The sequence below is a fragment of the Numida meleagris genome, chromosome Z, assembly GCF_002078875.1.
Source record: "Numida meleagris isolate 19003 breed g44 Domestic line chromosome Z, NumMel1.0, whole genome shotgun sequence".
In the NCBI taxonomy this organism is placed as follows: Eukaryota; Metazoa; Chordata; class Aves; order Galliformes; family Numididae; genus Numida; species Numida meleagris.
The window spans coordinates 13,325,651-13,342,200 of NC_034438.1; the positions used below are offsets into that span (position 1 = coordinate 13,325,651).

Consider the following 16,550-nt stretch of genomic DNA (forward strand, 5'->3'; position numbering starts at 1 on the left):
TGGCTGGATAAGCTCCTGCATGCACAGTTATGGAGAGTTTGTGGAACGTTTTGTTGACATGTAAAGGCAGGTGAAAAAGTTAAAAGAAAAAACTTGTAAATGTATATAAGGGATGTTAGAATCTGTAATAAATTATTTGGATCATTCACATCTGAGTCCGTGCCTCAGACGTTGCACCCCTCCTGACTTCACCTAGAATCAAGGACTCCACCATTTGGTGGACACTCTGTCCAAAACAGCTCCCGATCTCCTCATCTCCCTCCAGTCCTCTGTGAGCAGCAGGTCTAGCAGGGCACCTCCCCTGGTAGGCTCTCTTATCAGTTGTATCAGGAAGTTATCTTCCACACGCTCTAGAAACCTCCTAGACTGCTTCTTCTGCACTGTATTGTGATTTCAGTATATATTGGGGAAGTTGAAGTCCCTCACAAGAACAAGGGCTGGCAATCGCATAAATGATGTCAGCTGCTCACAGAACGCCTTGCCCATCTCCTCATCCTGGTTAGGCAGTCTATATCAGACTCCCACCAAGGATGTCCACCTTGTTGGCCCTCCTCCAATCCTTACCCACAGAGACTCAACTTTTTTATTCCCATCCCTGAGCTCAACAACACTGAAACACTCTCTAACATAGAGCTACGCCACTGCCCCTCCCTTCCTTGCCTATCCTTCCTGAAGAGATTCTGATAATCTTCAACACGTTGAAGATAGATTTTTTTCTTTTATGTAGCTATTTAATAATGGTTCAGAAACTGGAAACAATGTAAGCTGGTACTCATCCTTCTGAAAAAAGTTGCACTGGGTATTTTACAGGGCCATATTTAACTCCATCACCTAATCAGTATCGCTTTCTTCAGCTAGCCTTTGCAGTTTATTCAACAAGACGTAACCAAAATAGACTCAATTCCTGTCACGGCATTATCAATGGATCTGTGTCCGTGACAGGGGGACAGCAGGCCCACAGGCCCACCGGCCCGGAAAAGGGAGAATGGATGGAAAAACAAAAAGTGTCTGTGGTTTAGGGGCTGGCCCGGTCCGGTGGCTAATGCGGTAGGAGACCTGTGGACCCACGCCCTGGGGAAAACAAAGGGAAAAGGGGAAGGGTAGGAAAACCAGAGGTGGGTCTAAAACAAAACAGCAGCAACAATCTGAGGAGGAATGTTAATTTACTACATATGATATCGAAATTGAGGCCAGTAAATCAGAGCAGAGAGAGTTCAAAGCTGAGATTCTTACTCCGTAAGCTGCACAGGGACCACGCGCTTCTCCGCTGCATACGGAGAGAACTCCCTGCCTACCAGGCAGCTCCACCAATCCCCTCTGAAAACCAAGCACCTAAAAACAGCAGTCCACAGAACCAGAAGATTAACTCTTTAACTGCCAGTGCTTTACATGATGTTATGATGTGGAATACCGACAACAAAAAAAAAATCACAAAACCATGACAATTCCATAACACATAGTTAAATACAATGCACAAATTAAACATATAGAGTTAGTGCCCTTATTTAGTGACACATCATACAGATCAGCACTTACAATATATGGTACATGGCAGTGGAAAATCAGGCCAAAGAACATCAGGCTCATTTCAAAATTGTCCTAGCAGCTGGTAAATTCTGTTAGCTAACCAAAAGCCCAAAACCAAAACAAAAGGACTTACGTGTGAATCAGGTTGAACTTCAGCAAAAAAGCTTGCTTTGTGCATAATATATGCTTCATTCCTTCTAGCTGCCTTCCCATGGCTTACTCATACACTGGTAGAAGTTTTGAAAATGCATTAATTTGCCTCCTTTGCAAATTCACAATTCATTATCCCAAATTGAGAGACGCAATCCCTAGACCGTCCTCACTTACTTTTAAATGGTTTCTATGATTCTTGTGCTAGAAGAATATGCCTCCATACTTCTACTGGCTTTGTATATCCTCTACCAAACTATCTTCGGTCCCTATTTCACACTTAGTAAATAACAGATTAAGGAAAACTCAGTGTCAAACAAACTGCATTTACCTTCTCTGTTTCTGTTCCTATAACAAATATTTTTGAATTCAATAATTTTGAAAGGAAAAGGCATTACCTTGACTCAGAAGCTGCCTTCTACGCATAAAGTTTGTTTATCGGCACTTCTATATACCTCTCAAAATATGAAAAAGCTTATTATTAAAAGCTTAAAATGACAACAAAACACCATAACTTCTCTCTCTCTGATAAAATTCAAGCTATTTCACAATGACAAAGGTGGCTTGAAGATTAAGAAACTATTGACACATATGGGGAAGCACTGGCAAAACAAGGCAAAATCCAGTTCTGAACATTACACTAGAGGCTTATTTTTGCCTGAACACTTATTTGAGAATCAGACTGGACTGGAAAGAGGCTGCCATACAAGTTAGTTCCTCCAGGGTAGTCTGCGCAATGCATGAGATTCCTCCTCCAAAGCAAGAGAACGTTGATTTATGTGAATTGTAGACAGCCAGAAGCTACTGAGCTTTGAAAGAAGAAAGAGGTCATCTTTCAGCCTTCCTCCTTCAGCTTTGCAGCAGGCTCCAGAAGACCACAAACAAGATGAACTAAGCTGCTGCACTGACATGTTCAGCTGTGAAGGAGGGGGCCGGGCTACAGCTGCTGTTCCAGAACACCTTCTGTTGCTTTATTCAGTGACTATTTGGTGTAAGAAAATGAAGCAGTCCCAGAAGCAAGGAAAAAAACTTCTCTCCATCCTGTCTTGTCTCAGGCAAGATCTCCCGTCACTGATCCACATTGCCTTCTACTCATGCCCCTGCAAACCCTGCAATCTCCAACAACAAAGGGGAATAGGGAAAGAGTCCAATCCAGCCTTATTTACAGCCTAAAGGTCATTGGGAAAAAGTCCATTAAAGGTTATACAGCACAATAATCTGAATGCAATCTTTTGGTTGAAGAAATCCACAGGTCAGAAGAGTAATGGAGTACATGTACACATGGTGGGAATATCCCTTTATCCTCATCAATTTCTTGAGGCCTTGCCCTGGCAGAGGACATGGAAGATGCCAAAGTCAGTACGCTAAGCTAACTGCATATTTGATCTCATTTGATAGAGCAGTTCTCATCCCAGCCTTAGATCTCCACCACTGCATCCCATACCACATAGCAAGAATTAGCTGAAACCAGTGTTATTTCTCCATATATCAATAAGGCACCCCCAACACTGATACCACCTTTCAGTAACAGAGATTCCTCCTGATTTTGTAAAGGATGCAGTCTGTAGGGAAACCATCGTAATTTTGTGGTGTACACAACGAGAAAGCTAGGAATTTAAATCATAGGATGTACCAAATTGAAGGTCTTAGTTGTTCTGATCTCTGCAGAGCAGAAGGATGCAACAGGACTAGCGTGCATTATTGGAAAAAAACAGACCATTTCTCTTCAGTACCACCACCACACCATCCTGAGCTCTCTAACAATTCAGTTTCCGCTTTTATCAGTTCACGCTCAGCTTGTTCCCAATCAGAAACTGGCCTTAGAAATATCTGATTTTCTGCATATTCTACACTGTAATTTTCAAAGGGATTCTTGCTTCTTACAAAGAAGAAACTACGATATTCATTTGTACACGTGCTGTTCATGTCCTTCACAGTGTCCTTTGGCTTGTTGCCCCTGTAAGACAGCTACATCCAAAAACTACTGAGGCTGGCTTGGTTTCTCCTTATTTATTGTCAACTTATAAAATATGTTTCTCAAAACACTCACTAGGCACATGTCCTAAATAACACTTAGCTAACGGCACGAGTCCAACTCCCTTTCGCTATAAAAGCCTGCGCTACTAGATAAGCGCTGAAGCATGACTGGAAGGTTAAAATACATACACTAGCTGCTCCTAGCACTGACAAGATCCATTTGAGACAACTTGTCCTACTGCAAAGAGTAAAGGTTATCAATTTTGCACCATAAGGGCATTAAGTCAAAACTCCAACCAAGCAATGCTTTACAGATTGAAGTGAGTTAAAGAGACTGTCTAGCTAAAATCAACGCACACAAATCCATGCACCCTGATGGGAAGTACCAACATGTGCTGAGGGAGCTGGCAGAGATGACTGCAGTTCACCCTCTATCATCTTTGAAAGGTCTTGGTGAACGGCAGAGGTGCCTGAAGACTGGAGAACAGTCAATGTCACTTCAGCCTTCAAAAAGGGCAAGAAGGAGAATCCAGGAAACTACAGGCCAGTCAGCCTCAACTTTGTCCTTGGAAAGGTGATGGGACAACTTCTTCTGGATACCCTCTCCAAGTACTTGGAAGAGAAGGAAGTTATCAGGAGTGGTCAGCATGGATTCACCAAGGGGAAATCATGCTTGATCAACCTAGTAGCATTCTATGATGTCATCGCTGGTTGGGTATATGGGAGGAGATCAGTGGATGTTGTCTACCTTTAATTCAGCAAGGTGTTTGACACCGTTGCTCACAACATCCTTGTTATGAAACTTAGAAAGCGTGAGATGAGTGAGTGGACGGTGAGGTGAATTGAGAACTGGCTGACTGGCAGAGCTCAGAGGGTTGCCGTCAGTGGCACAGAGTCTGGCTGGAGTCCTGTAACTAGCGGTGTTCCCAGGGGTTGATGCTAGGTCTGATCTTCATAGAATCATAGAATTAGCTGGATTGGGAAAGACCTACAAGATCATCCAGTCCAACCATCCACCTACCACCAATAACCCCACTAAACCATGTCTCTCAACGCAACATCTAAATGTTTCTTGAACACCTCCAGGGACAGTGACTCCACCACCTGCCTGGGCAGCCCATTCTAGCGCCTGACCACTCTTTCAGAAAAGTAGTATTTCCTAATGTCCAGCCTAAATCTCCCCTCACGCAACTTGAGGCCATTCCCCCTCGTCCTGTCACTAGTTACAAGAGAGAAGAGGCCGATCCCCAGCTCACTACAACCTCCCTTCAGGTAGTTATAGAGAGCGATAAGGTCTCCCCTGAGCCTCCTCTTCTCCAGACTGAACAATCCCAGCTCCCTCAGCCGCTCCTCATAAGGCCTGCGCTCCAGACCCCTCACCAGCTTCGTCGCCCTCCTCTGAACATGCTCCAGGGCCTCAATGTCTTTCTTCCAGTGAGGGGCCCAAAAGTGGACACAGTACTCGAGGTGGGGCCTCACTAGGGCTGAGCACAGAGGGACAATGACTTCCCTACTCCTCCCTCCTGTTGATCTTGTTCAACATCTTCGTCAGTGACCTGGATGAAGGGATAGAGCCAACCATCAGCAAGTTTGTTGATAATATAGCGCTGGGAGGAGCAGCTGACACACCAGAAGGCTATGCTACCATTAAAGAAGACCTGGACTGACTTGAGAGTTGGGCAGGCATGAGCTTTAACACCTGGGGAGGAATAACCGCATGCATCAGTACAGGTTAGGGGCTGACCTGCTGGAGAGGAGCTCTGCAGAGAAGGACCTGAATGTTCCAGTGGACATCAGGTTGGCAATGAGCTAGCAGCATGCCTTTGTGGCCAAGAAGGCCAATGGTATCCGGGGGTGCATTAAAAAGAGCATGGTCAGCAGTTCAAGGGAGGTGATCCTCCCCCTCTATTCTGCCCTGGTGAGGCTGCATTTAGAATACTGTATCCAGTTCCTGGCTCCCCAGATCAACAAAGACAGGAATCCCCTAGAAGTCCAGAAGAGGGCCACAAAGATGATAAAGGGCCTGGAGCATCTCTCATATCGGGAAAGGCTGAGTAACCTGGGTCTGCTCAGCTTGAGAAGAAGATGACTGAGGGGGGATCTGATAAATGTTTATAAATTTCGAAAGGGAGGTGGGAGGCAACTGGATGAGACCAGGCTCTTCTTGGTGGTGCAAAGCCACAGGATAAGGAGTGATAGCCTAAAACCTGAACATAGGAAGTTCCATAAAAACATGTGGAAAAACTTCTATTCAGTAAGGGCAACGGAGCACTGGAACAGGTTGCCCAGAGAGGCTGTGGAGTCACCTATGGAGATATTCAAGACCCACCTGGGCTCCTACCTGTGCAACCTATGGTAGGGTACCTACTTTAGCAGAGGGGTTGGACTCAATGATCTCTTGAGGTCCCTTCCAACCCCTGTAATTCTGTAAATCCGAGTACCTTCATGCCACTGCAAAAGCCTCCATTTCATCCCTGGAGATGGTAAGATGACTTGGGAAAAAAGCTGTAGTATTAAAAAGAAAAAAGAAACAAAACAAAACCATTTTCTGAAACAGAAAATTCCATATTTAAATCCACAAACTTAAATGGCCTAAATAGTCCTGAACTTGAATGTGTTGACCAAACAAATACACAGTTGACTCTGGCACTATATGGAGATGCCAATTACATACAGACAGCAAGCATGGTCAATTCCAGAACGCATCTGCAGATAGAAGGTTCTGGGGATCCAACACTGGAAACCCCAAATGGCACATTTTAGTGCAAACGGAGACAGCTATGAAGGCCACCTAACCCACAGCATCTGATACTTAATGCCCAAGTCAGATCTTTGCCTCCATGAGGCGCTCTCCTTCCCCTTTTTTTGTAATTTCAAGAATAGCTTTGAACAGCCACAGCTCACCCCAGTGCACTGATTTGCAGTTCACAAGTAACCAAATAAATAGCCTTTCTCCCACAGCATTGTCTAGGGGTCAGTGAATTACTCCACATCCCATGGAGCACAATTCATGATTAAGTTCTTCTCCCAAAAACAAGGCCAGCCTCAATATCAGTGTTTTTCTACACATCATTAGCCCTAGACTACACTGGAAAAAGAAAAGCTTTCTAGTGGCTTCAGAGGTAGAAAAAAAATAAAACTTTTCTGTATCTTTTCTACTCTTTAAGAGTAGACATCTGAATGAAACATCAGAAGACAATTCCTGTTGATCTCTGGTTGGTACATCTTCTGAACACATCATCCAGCCTTGGGAAGTCTGAAACTCACTTTTGAGGAATATGTAGTTATAACAAAGGTATTTACTTAAACAAACTAAAACATTTTTAAAATGTAGACCAATAGACTGATCAAATAGCACTATAAATAACTCGCATATTAAACACTCTCACTTAAGTCCCAATTTATTAACCTTCCATAGTTATAAAAGCCAGTTGCATGCCTGCCAAAATATAAATACTTGCCAAATGTTTAAAAGGATTTTAAAAAAAATCCAACAATAAACATAATACATTCTGGGTGATAGCACCACAGCAAAGTAAAGCAGGAAGTATACTACTTATCTCACTATATTTTGTTTTGATTTAAAAACTGAAAAGGAAAAAAAAAACCTACAGAAGTTACTTAAAGATCAGGTTAGCTCAGTGCCCTTAATCCTGGCTTTTTCAAATCAGTAGCAAAACTTATAATCCAACAAACTTCCTGGATAGGTTGTCACTTTCATAGCAGCAGATCATGTCATACATCTCCAATCACCTGAGGCATCTTAAGTGTCATAGACAGAGAGGAGCCAAGATTGGAACCACTGCCAAGGGAATTTGTTTCCTTCTCTTTCTTTCTTCTTTTCCAGATATTCTGAAATACTTTATTTCATAGTTGATACACTAAAACGAAGCATTTAAGCATGAGGTATGCAAGCTAACTGATGAAAGATTAGATGAAGAAAAGATTAAACATTATTTAATAGAAACGGAAGCATTTTAAAAGGTGGCAGCATATCAGAAAATTATTCTAGTGATTCTGCTAAATCAGATCATAGTGAAAACCATGGCAGAGATTGGATCTAGTCAGAAAAAAAATATATATTGTTTTTTTAAGAGGAAAAAAAGCAGAATATATTACATTTCACCCCAAGAGAAAACAACTTTAAAGTTGATATGACATTTTGCTACATTAGAAATACCACAATCCCTTCAGAACAATTGGGCCTGAGCTGATGAAAGACCAAGAGCCCTCACCTTCCATGGGAGATGATGCACTCACCACCTTCCAGCACTAAAGCCCTTCTGTCTGCTAGGCACTTATCTCCTAGGGAAAAAAATCCCCAGCTTTGCCATATGCATTTTGGACAGATGACAACTTAGGGAGTGATTACGATTATTATTATTATCAGTTGCAATTCTGTATTTTTACTGACAACAGTAAAAAAATTATTTCAGATATTTCATAGCTCCCCACTACCCACCCACTCCTTAGCACAAACTATTTCTTCTCAATAAAGAAACCAAACCCTGCTACAAATATGTGAAATATGACCTCAGTAGGTCTAACTGAGCAAACATAAGCAGGACCTGTACAGTTTTCCATCACAAGTATATATATGCACGAAAATAAATGCAAACTATTTATCCCTGAAATCCTCCTGAGGAAACCACTAGTGATTCCAATTTCTGGGGGCTACTCGAGAAGGCAAAAAAAGCATTTCATTGCATCTGTTTATACTGATTTACTCCAACATTTCAGTACTTCCATACAGTTATTATTTGTCACTATTCAGATGTTCAAAATAATACAAAAAGATGTAACCAACATATGCTACAGCAGATCAAATGAAAAAACAACCAACTTTGCAAAAGCTTACATTGAAATCCAAATTTTCAGATTTTGAATCATCCTTTTTATAAATTATATTATTTGCAATGCTTCACAAACTTTACTGTAAGGACTGCAAAAGCAGTTCCACTCACAAGCATAGCACTTTAGTTTGTACCTACCTTGAAGGTAAGACAAGATCTCAGAACCATAACCTGGATCACCCAAAATCCAAACTCCATGTCTTAGAGTGTTGTACAGACACTTCTTAAACTCTGGGAGCTCAAGGCTGTGCTCACAGCCCTGGGCAGCCTGTTCCATTCCCACTGCCCTCTGGGCCAGAGCCCTTCCCTACGCACCCCCACCTCCCCCCCACCACCCTTCTCATCAGAGCTCCATGCCATTCCCTTGGGCTCTGTTGCTGCCACAGAGAGCTGAGCTCAGCGCTGCCCTCTGCCCCCTGTGAGGAGCTGCAGCTGCCAAGAGGCCTCCCCTCAGCCTGCTCTGTGCTGGGCCCAACAAACCCAGGGACCCCAGCAGCACCTCACACTCCTTACTCTCTAGAACCTTCATCACCTTCACAGACTTCATTTGAATGCTAATATTTTTACATCCTTCTTATATTGTGGTGCCCAACTTGCACCCAGTGCTGGAGGTGAGCCTGCACAGCGCAGAGCAGAGGGAACAAGCCCAGTGGCAGTGCTGGGCATGGTGCACCCCAGGGTATGGTTGGCCCTTTTGGCTGCCAGGGCACACCGCTGACTCAGATTCAACGTGCTGTCAACCAGAACCCACAGAACCCTTCCCACGGGGCTGCCCTCTAAGGTCTCAATACTCAGTCTGTACATACACCCAGGGTTGACCTGTCTCAGGTGCAGAATCCAGCAGTTGCTCTTGTTGAACTTCATGTGGTTGGTGACTGCCCAGCCCTTCAGTCTCCGCAAGGCCTCTCTGCCCAAAAGGCTCCTCTCAACTTGGTGTCAAACTCAAACTTACTTAGTATGCATCTGAGACCTCCATCCAATCGTTATGAAAACATCAGAGAACTGGCCCTAAAATTGAACCTGTCAGAACTCCACTAGTGACTAGCTGCCAGCCTGATGTAACCCCATTCATTCTAGCCCTTTGAACCTGACCCATCAGCCAGTTGTTCACCCACTGCATTATGTTTTCGTTTAGCTGTATGCTGGACATTTTGTCCAGAAGGATACTGTGAGAAATCTTTTCTGAATGAGTACAAATGGGAATAGATGTTACTCTACCTGGAAATGGTTGCTAGAAATGGTTTGAAAAGCAAAACTGTTAAACCCAAGCCTATTTACTAAATTTAAAAGTTTTTATTAGACATAAAATAATCAGTGTCTAATTACATAGCTAAAATTTTAGTCAATATCTATACGCAGAGCAGTACAAGACACTGAAGTTTTTATTTTAAATACATGATGTGTTTGAGGGATAAATCCTCTACTTATTGTGTTTTCATAACATGGCCTGCTTTGAACTTGCATTTTTAATTACTTGCATGTTTGAGTGCATCTGAGCACCTGCAAAGTAAGTTTCATTTCACATGGTAGACACAGTACAAGTTGCAATGCCATAACTGCCAAAAGTTACCAATCATAAAACATTTGCAGAGTTAAAATTTGATACAGGGTAAGGGCAGTCTTGATGCAGAGACAGAACAGTAAGTTTCTAGCCAAGAGATGAAATGAAACAAATTCAGTGAGGTGGAAAGAAGGGAATAATTCCAGATGGCAATGCAGCCATTTCCTCTGCCGCACCTGCCAATATAGTGGGATGCTAGGAAGAGAAGAAGCCAGCCCTGCAGGAACTACGCATAAGAGACTAAGAGATGGAGACTGCTATATTAAATAAGAAGCTTCTGCGGGGAAAACCAAGAAAAAATGGTTTCAAGTAATTCCTCCAAGGAGACAGGCAAGCAGCCGAAGGGCCTGAACTGCATGGCAGTAAGAGAAACCACGCAGTCTCACTCTCTGCATGCTAGAAACACATCCTGGCATGGAGAATTAGTGCTGAATGCTACAGAGACCATGTCAGAGAAGTATTCCTGAAAAAGCTAGAAATAATAGTAGCATGTGCAAGGCTGGTGAGGGGTTAATTTACAGGCAGGTAAGATTAAAAAGCTCATCACTTAAAAAATCAGCTAACAAAGGAAAAATCAGGAATGTCACTTATGAAGATATTCATTTTCAGACCAGAAAATAAAGTGTAAAGCACTTATTTCAGGCAGAAGGGCACTGTGACAGAATACAGATTGCACTGAGAAAAAAAAAACGAACAAAAAAACACAGTTCTTCCAGATATTTATACCTAGGCCAAAAGCTAGGTGGGCAACCTGCACTAACAGCTGATTTATAAGGCTACCTGCAATATCAGTTCACAGTAAAAAGCAGAAATAATTTTGTAGTCAGATCCAGGAAAGAAAAGCAGAGGTCCTCTGTTGACCACTAGTGGACAAGTAAGGATGAAGCGGGCTCCAACCACTTCCTAAATACATCCCTCTTCACACTAAGAACATCCAACTCATCAGCTTTTCAGGCTCAAAATTAAAGAGCTCCCTAACAGCATTTAAAAATGACAGTGTTGCATGAGCATGTAACCGACAGGAAAGTATTTTTAGCCCTTTTAAAGATGAAAAAGTTCCCTGTAGGGCTGAGAGTGAGAATTGTCTGCCCATGAAGTAATTACTCAAACATCTGCGAAGTATTACAACTGAAGACAGAAATTTAAAGTAGCATTAGGAAAGAAGTCAATATGCTATTTCTTCAGTGCCGTCATTCGGTAAATGGCCAAAATATTGCAACCACAACACCCAAATGTTTTTCCCAAGTCTCTTGGTACCACAGCCTGCACCTTAATACATTTACATGTACATCTTTGACACTGACAGACATAATTTCTTTCTCGAAGGTAATCTGTGAGGTTCTGCTCCCCCCCCCCCCCCCCAAGCATGATGATGGTGGAAAAGTGGGGAATACAAATTTCAAATCTCTGAGCCTCTTTCTAAATATGGGTAGCACAGTAAAAAATAAAGAATTCCACCTGCCAAAAGCTCCTTCTCATTTAAAATGAGCCAACTTTAGCTCTGCTATATCTAGTAATTGCTTTCTGGCCAACGGACAAAGAACTTTATAGATCAAAAGAGAAAAAAAAAATCCTATCTGAGAAACAAAAGATGCTCTTCAGATCCTGTGTATTCCTTCTAAGGAACTACATTAAGCAAACACAGCTGCCAAGCTGGTAACACAGTGAAAATAACTTTCACTGAGGATTGTATCGCTTACAGCAAATCCTCAGGCGACAAGAGCACACACTGAGGCCAAAGGTTTCATCTACTCAAAGAAAGAACAAAACCCTCTCATGAAACAATAGAGTCTCAGCTCTAAAAATGAAGCACTCATGGGCTATTTGGGGTCTCAAATTCATTCAGAGGATTTTATACATGCCCCTAGCATATCAGAATTACTCATATCACTGATCTCAGGCAAGCCACAATTTCGGTAGAAAGACTTGTTACCTGGAGAGAAAAGCACTCTCTTCCATTGTAAATTATTTGTAAAGACTTTCTCAGAAGCTTAGAGTATCAGCACTAGGGGGACAGGTAACACACAAATTATGTAAAACTCAGACTCAAAACTACATGCTTATCTACAGACTGTCAATAAGAAAAAGTTAAATCATCTAAGTGGGTCAATTGATAAGGAATGCTGCGTACTGATGCCTGTTTTACTGCACTGCACACAGCTTATGCTGTCACTCCAGATTAAAAAGAGAGCATCAGTGCAACAGAACAGACTCTACACTTCATCTTCGATCCACAATTTGGGTGCCCAAAGACTTCAATTCTGTTATCTACAGAAAGCTATTTCTTATACTGGTCAAATACGTGCAGCCATTCAACAAAACTACACCTTACCAACTACCATAAGACACTCTCAACCAGTCAACCAGAACCCCCCAAAATCCTCTGCCTTTTTCTTAACCAGACTGCTATGTCTTTACCCAGGCAGAGCTTTTAATGTAAGAAGGAGTCTAAAGCACCAGGAGACAAACCTTGGGCTGAATATACTCCTTCATTGTTCTATCTCTCATAACAATAGAAGATTAAAGATGCATGGTGTTATTTTCTAGTTGCTAAAAGATTTTGTTGTTTCCACATAGAGTATACTATTAGTTGTTACTGGTATTCTCCACTTGAGGAAAATCTGCCATTTGCAATACATAACAACACAGATACAGCCAGCAGAGCCAAAGAAGAAAACATTATGGTAGAAGGAGCCATTCTCATACTTGGGAGAAATCCAAATGGAAAAGTTTGACTGACAAAGCTGGCACATGTTGCACTAGAGATCTGTGTCTCCTCTACCAGATTTCTCATCTTCAGAAAAATACTCAGCCTAGGCTGCAGAGAGCGAAATAAGTGAATGAGTTTGCTAGGATACTGACAAAACCCAGCACTGGCTATGGAACCATGAGTTCAAGCTTAACAACTGACCAATAAATAAAAAAAGATGATGTATGACCTATCATGTTTCGAAACATTAGGTGAACACTTCAGTATTACTGCTTACGTACTACCATGAGACAATGCTATGTATTTTGTGTCTCTCTTCTGCAACAGACACAGTACATCATCTCATTTCCAGGCACTCCTTCTAAATAATGAGAAATGTACCAATGACTTCTAACAAAACGACATTTTCCAAAATAGAATGAAATATCCTCTGTATTGGATCAATGATGATATATCCATTTGGAAAATTCATTCTATTATTTTTAAGCTAACAGCTGGTTTCTTGCACATGAGCACTGGACCTTTATTCAATATTCTAAACTGAATTCCATATAGCTGAATTAAGTTCAAAGACAGTATTCCTACTGCTGCAAGGAAGGTTTACATCCTGCTCAAAATAAAACAATTTACTGTTAATTTCCTTTGTTATAGAAAAAGATGTAAACAGAATTCCGTTTGCAAGGTACAGCAATTGTTTTATGACTACATTACTACAATAATTGAAAAATTGGAAATACTAGTTTGCAAAACAGTTAAAAATGTTCTACACTAAAACTAAAAGATATGATTTATTAAGTTTCTGATTCTCCACATTCCTTACGTTAGCAACTTGGGAAGCACTGCTTGTGTTACACACATACAACATTAACGATCAGCTGTGATCATATGGAAAGAAACTTGCAAACAAATTTTGTCAATGCCTAAAACATTATTTCATCTCAAAGGATTAAATCAATCCCATGCTTGCTTTTTCCCTAGCATTGTATATTTCCACGTTGCATTTTGAACATGATAACAATCTACTGCAAGAAGATATGACTACTTCACCTGCAACTACACCCACAGAGCCTGTGTGCCCATGCTCCATCATAGACCAATTTATTTGAGCTATATCTTCCCTCTCTCCATAAAGCTCTATTTGCCAAAGCTGGCATTTTAGAAGCAAAACAGAAAAACAAATGGGGTTTACATCAATTTATGTCAACAGAAAGGCAAATTTCAAAGGTCTTCACTTTATGTCACTGAAGTTAAAGAAGTTTTGAAGATAATTTCACAAAAAGCAAGACTGTGTCCTTCACTGTTATGTGCAGAAAGCCCTTTTGGTGATTTAAGGGGTCACTCTTTGTACTACAGGGCTGCAGAACTTGCCCACTACTTAATGCTGGCATTAACTGGGTCTGTAGGTGATTATTTGAATAAACAAAAATGTTCAGTCATGTTAATAAAATGACTGAAAGATTGTTATCAGTGCCTAAGCTGCACCAAAGCACTGATAAAAGTGCACTATGAAAACCTGTCCTGTATTTTACTGAAGGGCTGGGAAACAGTAACTGTGAGCGCTCAGTGAGAGATGCCCCCAAAAGCCTCAGCCAAAGAAACCAGTGAATGCTGATCCGCTTCACAAGGAATTTCACACAAGTTTAGTCAGAACCACGAGAATGACTCTAAAACAATACATTTAACTTGTAAAGACCCAGTGAATTACAAACCAGCTCACTTCTCATCAAAGACAATATTCTGTGGGAACATTTTGCACCAAGAGGGCTAAGGAGGAGTTATTAACACCAAAAGCTTTTAATAGCACCAACAGGATTTGACATAATAATTACAGATACTGGTTCCTACACTGATGGGTGAACACAGTTTTACACACAATATACTCAACCAACAGCAAAAAACACCATGTAGCATGTAAAAGATGAGCCACAGCTTGCACGAACTGCAAGAAACTATGAAAACAAAGTATTTTATTTTAATAGAACAGATTTATGTCTGAACAAAATAACTGCAGAACACACATTCTAGCAAATTGCCGCGATTGACTTGGAACAGGTCTTTGACTGGTGTTACAAATTGCTGCAGCACAAGTAGCTGCTGGGCAAAACTTGCGAGAAGTGGACGTTTCCCCAGGGGAAGCTCGAGAGACACCAGCGCAGCCTCAGCGCCTGCGGAGCCTCGCTGCTGGCGGGCACCGGGGCCACCCAACCCACCCAACACCTCGCCTAGGTCAACTCGCCGCCTGCACCTCACTGAAAAAAAAAAAAAAAAAATGCAGAAAGTCCGGGAGCGAAGAGGTCGCCGCGGGGTGCCAGCGGCATGACGGCCGGGACGGAGCGCTCGAGGCACTGCCCCGCACCGCCCGCCAGGATGCCCGGCGCCGAGCACGGCCGAAGCGCCCCGCACGGCACTGCTCCCGGAGCAGCGGTTCCTGCTCCGACTCCAGCCCGGGGGGGAGCGGACCGCCCGGCTTGCCCCCACGGCAGCGGCGCCGCGAGCCCCGCCGCCATTTCCACCCCGCGGCCGCGAGGGGCAGAGGGCGGGCAGCGGCCCACCTGTTCGCGGCGGCGGAGCGGGGGGAAGGCAGGGGCGGCCCTACCTGGGATGGCCAGGTTGGTGAGCGGGGTGCTGCGGATGCTGTCGGGCAGAGCTGCCATCCAGTCGGCGAACCGCGGCTCGCTCTTGCCTTGCGACGAAGCCATGCCGCCGCCGTCCCCCGACCGCTCTCCGACTGCCGCCGCAACCGCACGCTCCAGCCCGCCTGGCCCCAGCCCGGCCCCGCCCGCCCGGCGCCGCCCCGTGCCGCCCCGTGCCCCGCCGCCTCGCCCCCGCCCGCTGCCCCTCCCCGCCCGGGCTCTCAGCGCCCGCGGAGCGCAGTTGGGGTGCGGCGCTTCGCTGGTGGGGCTGGGCTGGCCCCATGGAGGGCAGGGGTTGGCAGCAGGAGCCTCAGCCCGCCCCAGATAACTCAGGGGACGAGTAGCGGTCGCAGGCCAGGCCCTGGGCGGTAGACCTCGTACCGCGGCTCCTTCTCTCCTGTCACAGAATTCGCCTTTGCTGCCGGCTGGGCTGAGTCACCATCACCCCTCAGCGCCAACCCGGGATCTCGGCCCGCAGGTCCTGTCCTGCTGCTCGGATGGCGATGGGGACATCAGCAGCGTCCTCATCCCGTGTGCAGCCCTGGGGCTTCGAGTAACCTGCCTGGCCCTAACTACAGTCATAGAATCACAGAATATTTCAAGTTTGAAGGGACCCATGGGGATCATCGAGTCCGACACTTGGATCCGCACAGAACCACCAGAAATCAGACCATACATGTGAGAGTGTCGTCCAAACGTTTCTACTCTGGCAGCTTTGGGCTCTAACCAGTGCCCTGGGCAGCCTGTTCATTGCCCAACCACTGTCAGTGATAGAATCATAGAATAAGGCTAGATACCCTCTGTGCTGGGACCATGGCCTTGGGAGGGTCTCCCAGCTGATAGCTGCTCCAGGTTTCTCTGATCTTATATGAAATCTCTGCAATGGGTTGCTCACACCAAAAAAATAGCACTCCTTACTAGAATACTCTTTGGAGATTTGTTTTCTTTTGGATATGATTTCTTACTGTCCTTTGAAGATTATATAAATTAGTATCATCCATTCTCATTCCCAACCTGTCTTTCTTTTGAGAGGCAGCTTCTTAAATGTTTGCATTAGCAAAGCATTTATATTTCTGCCTCTGAATCAATGAATTAATGAAGCCAATATGGCTCTGTGAGCCATCTGGAGCTGTTACAAC

General features: G+C 43.7%; 1 protein-coding gene across 2 annotated transcripts in view; it reads right to left on the reverse strand.

Moving 5' to 3' along the window:
* Positions 1-15,550, reverse strand: part of PLCXD3 (phosphatidylinositol specific phospholipase C X domain containing 3) — a 101,583-nt gene extending 86,033 nt beyond the window's left edge. The window contains exon 1 of one of the 2 annotated variants that reach the window (XM_021379951.1): positions 15,375-15,550. In XM_021379951.1, the coding sequence (XP_021235626.1) occupies positions 15,375-15,477 (103 nt within the window). In that variant the 5' untranslated portion in view covers positions 15,478-15,550. The remainder of the gene's footprint in view (positions 1-15,374) is intronic. The other variant, XM_021379952.1, reaches the window with a different exon arrangement.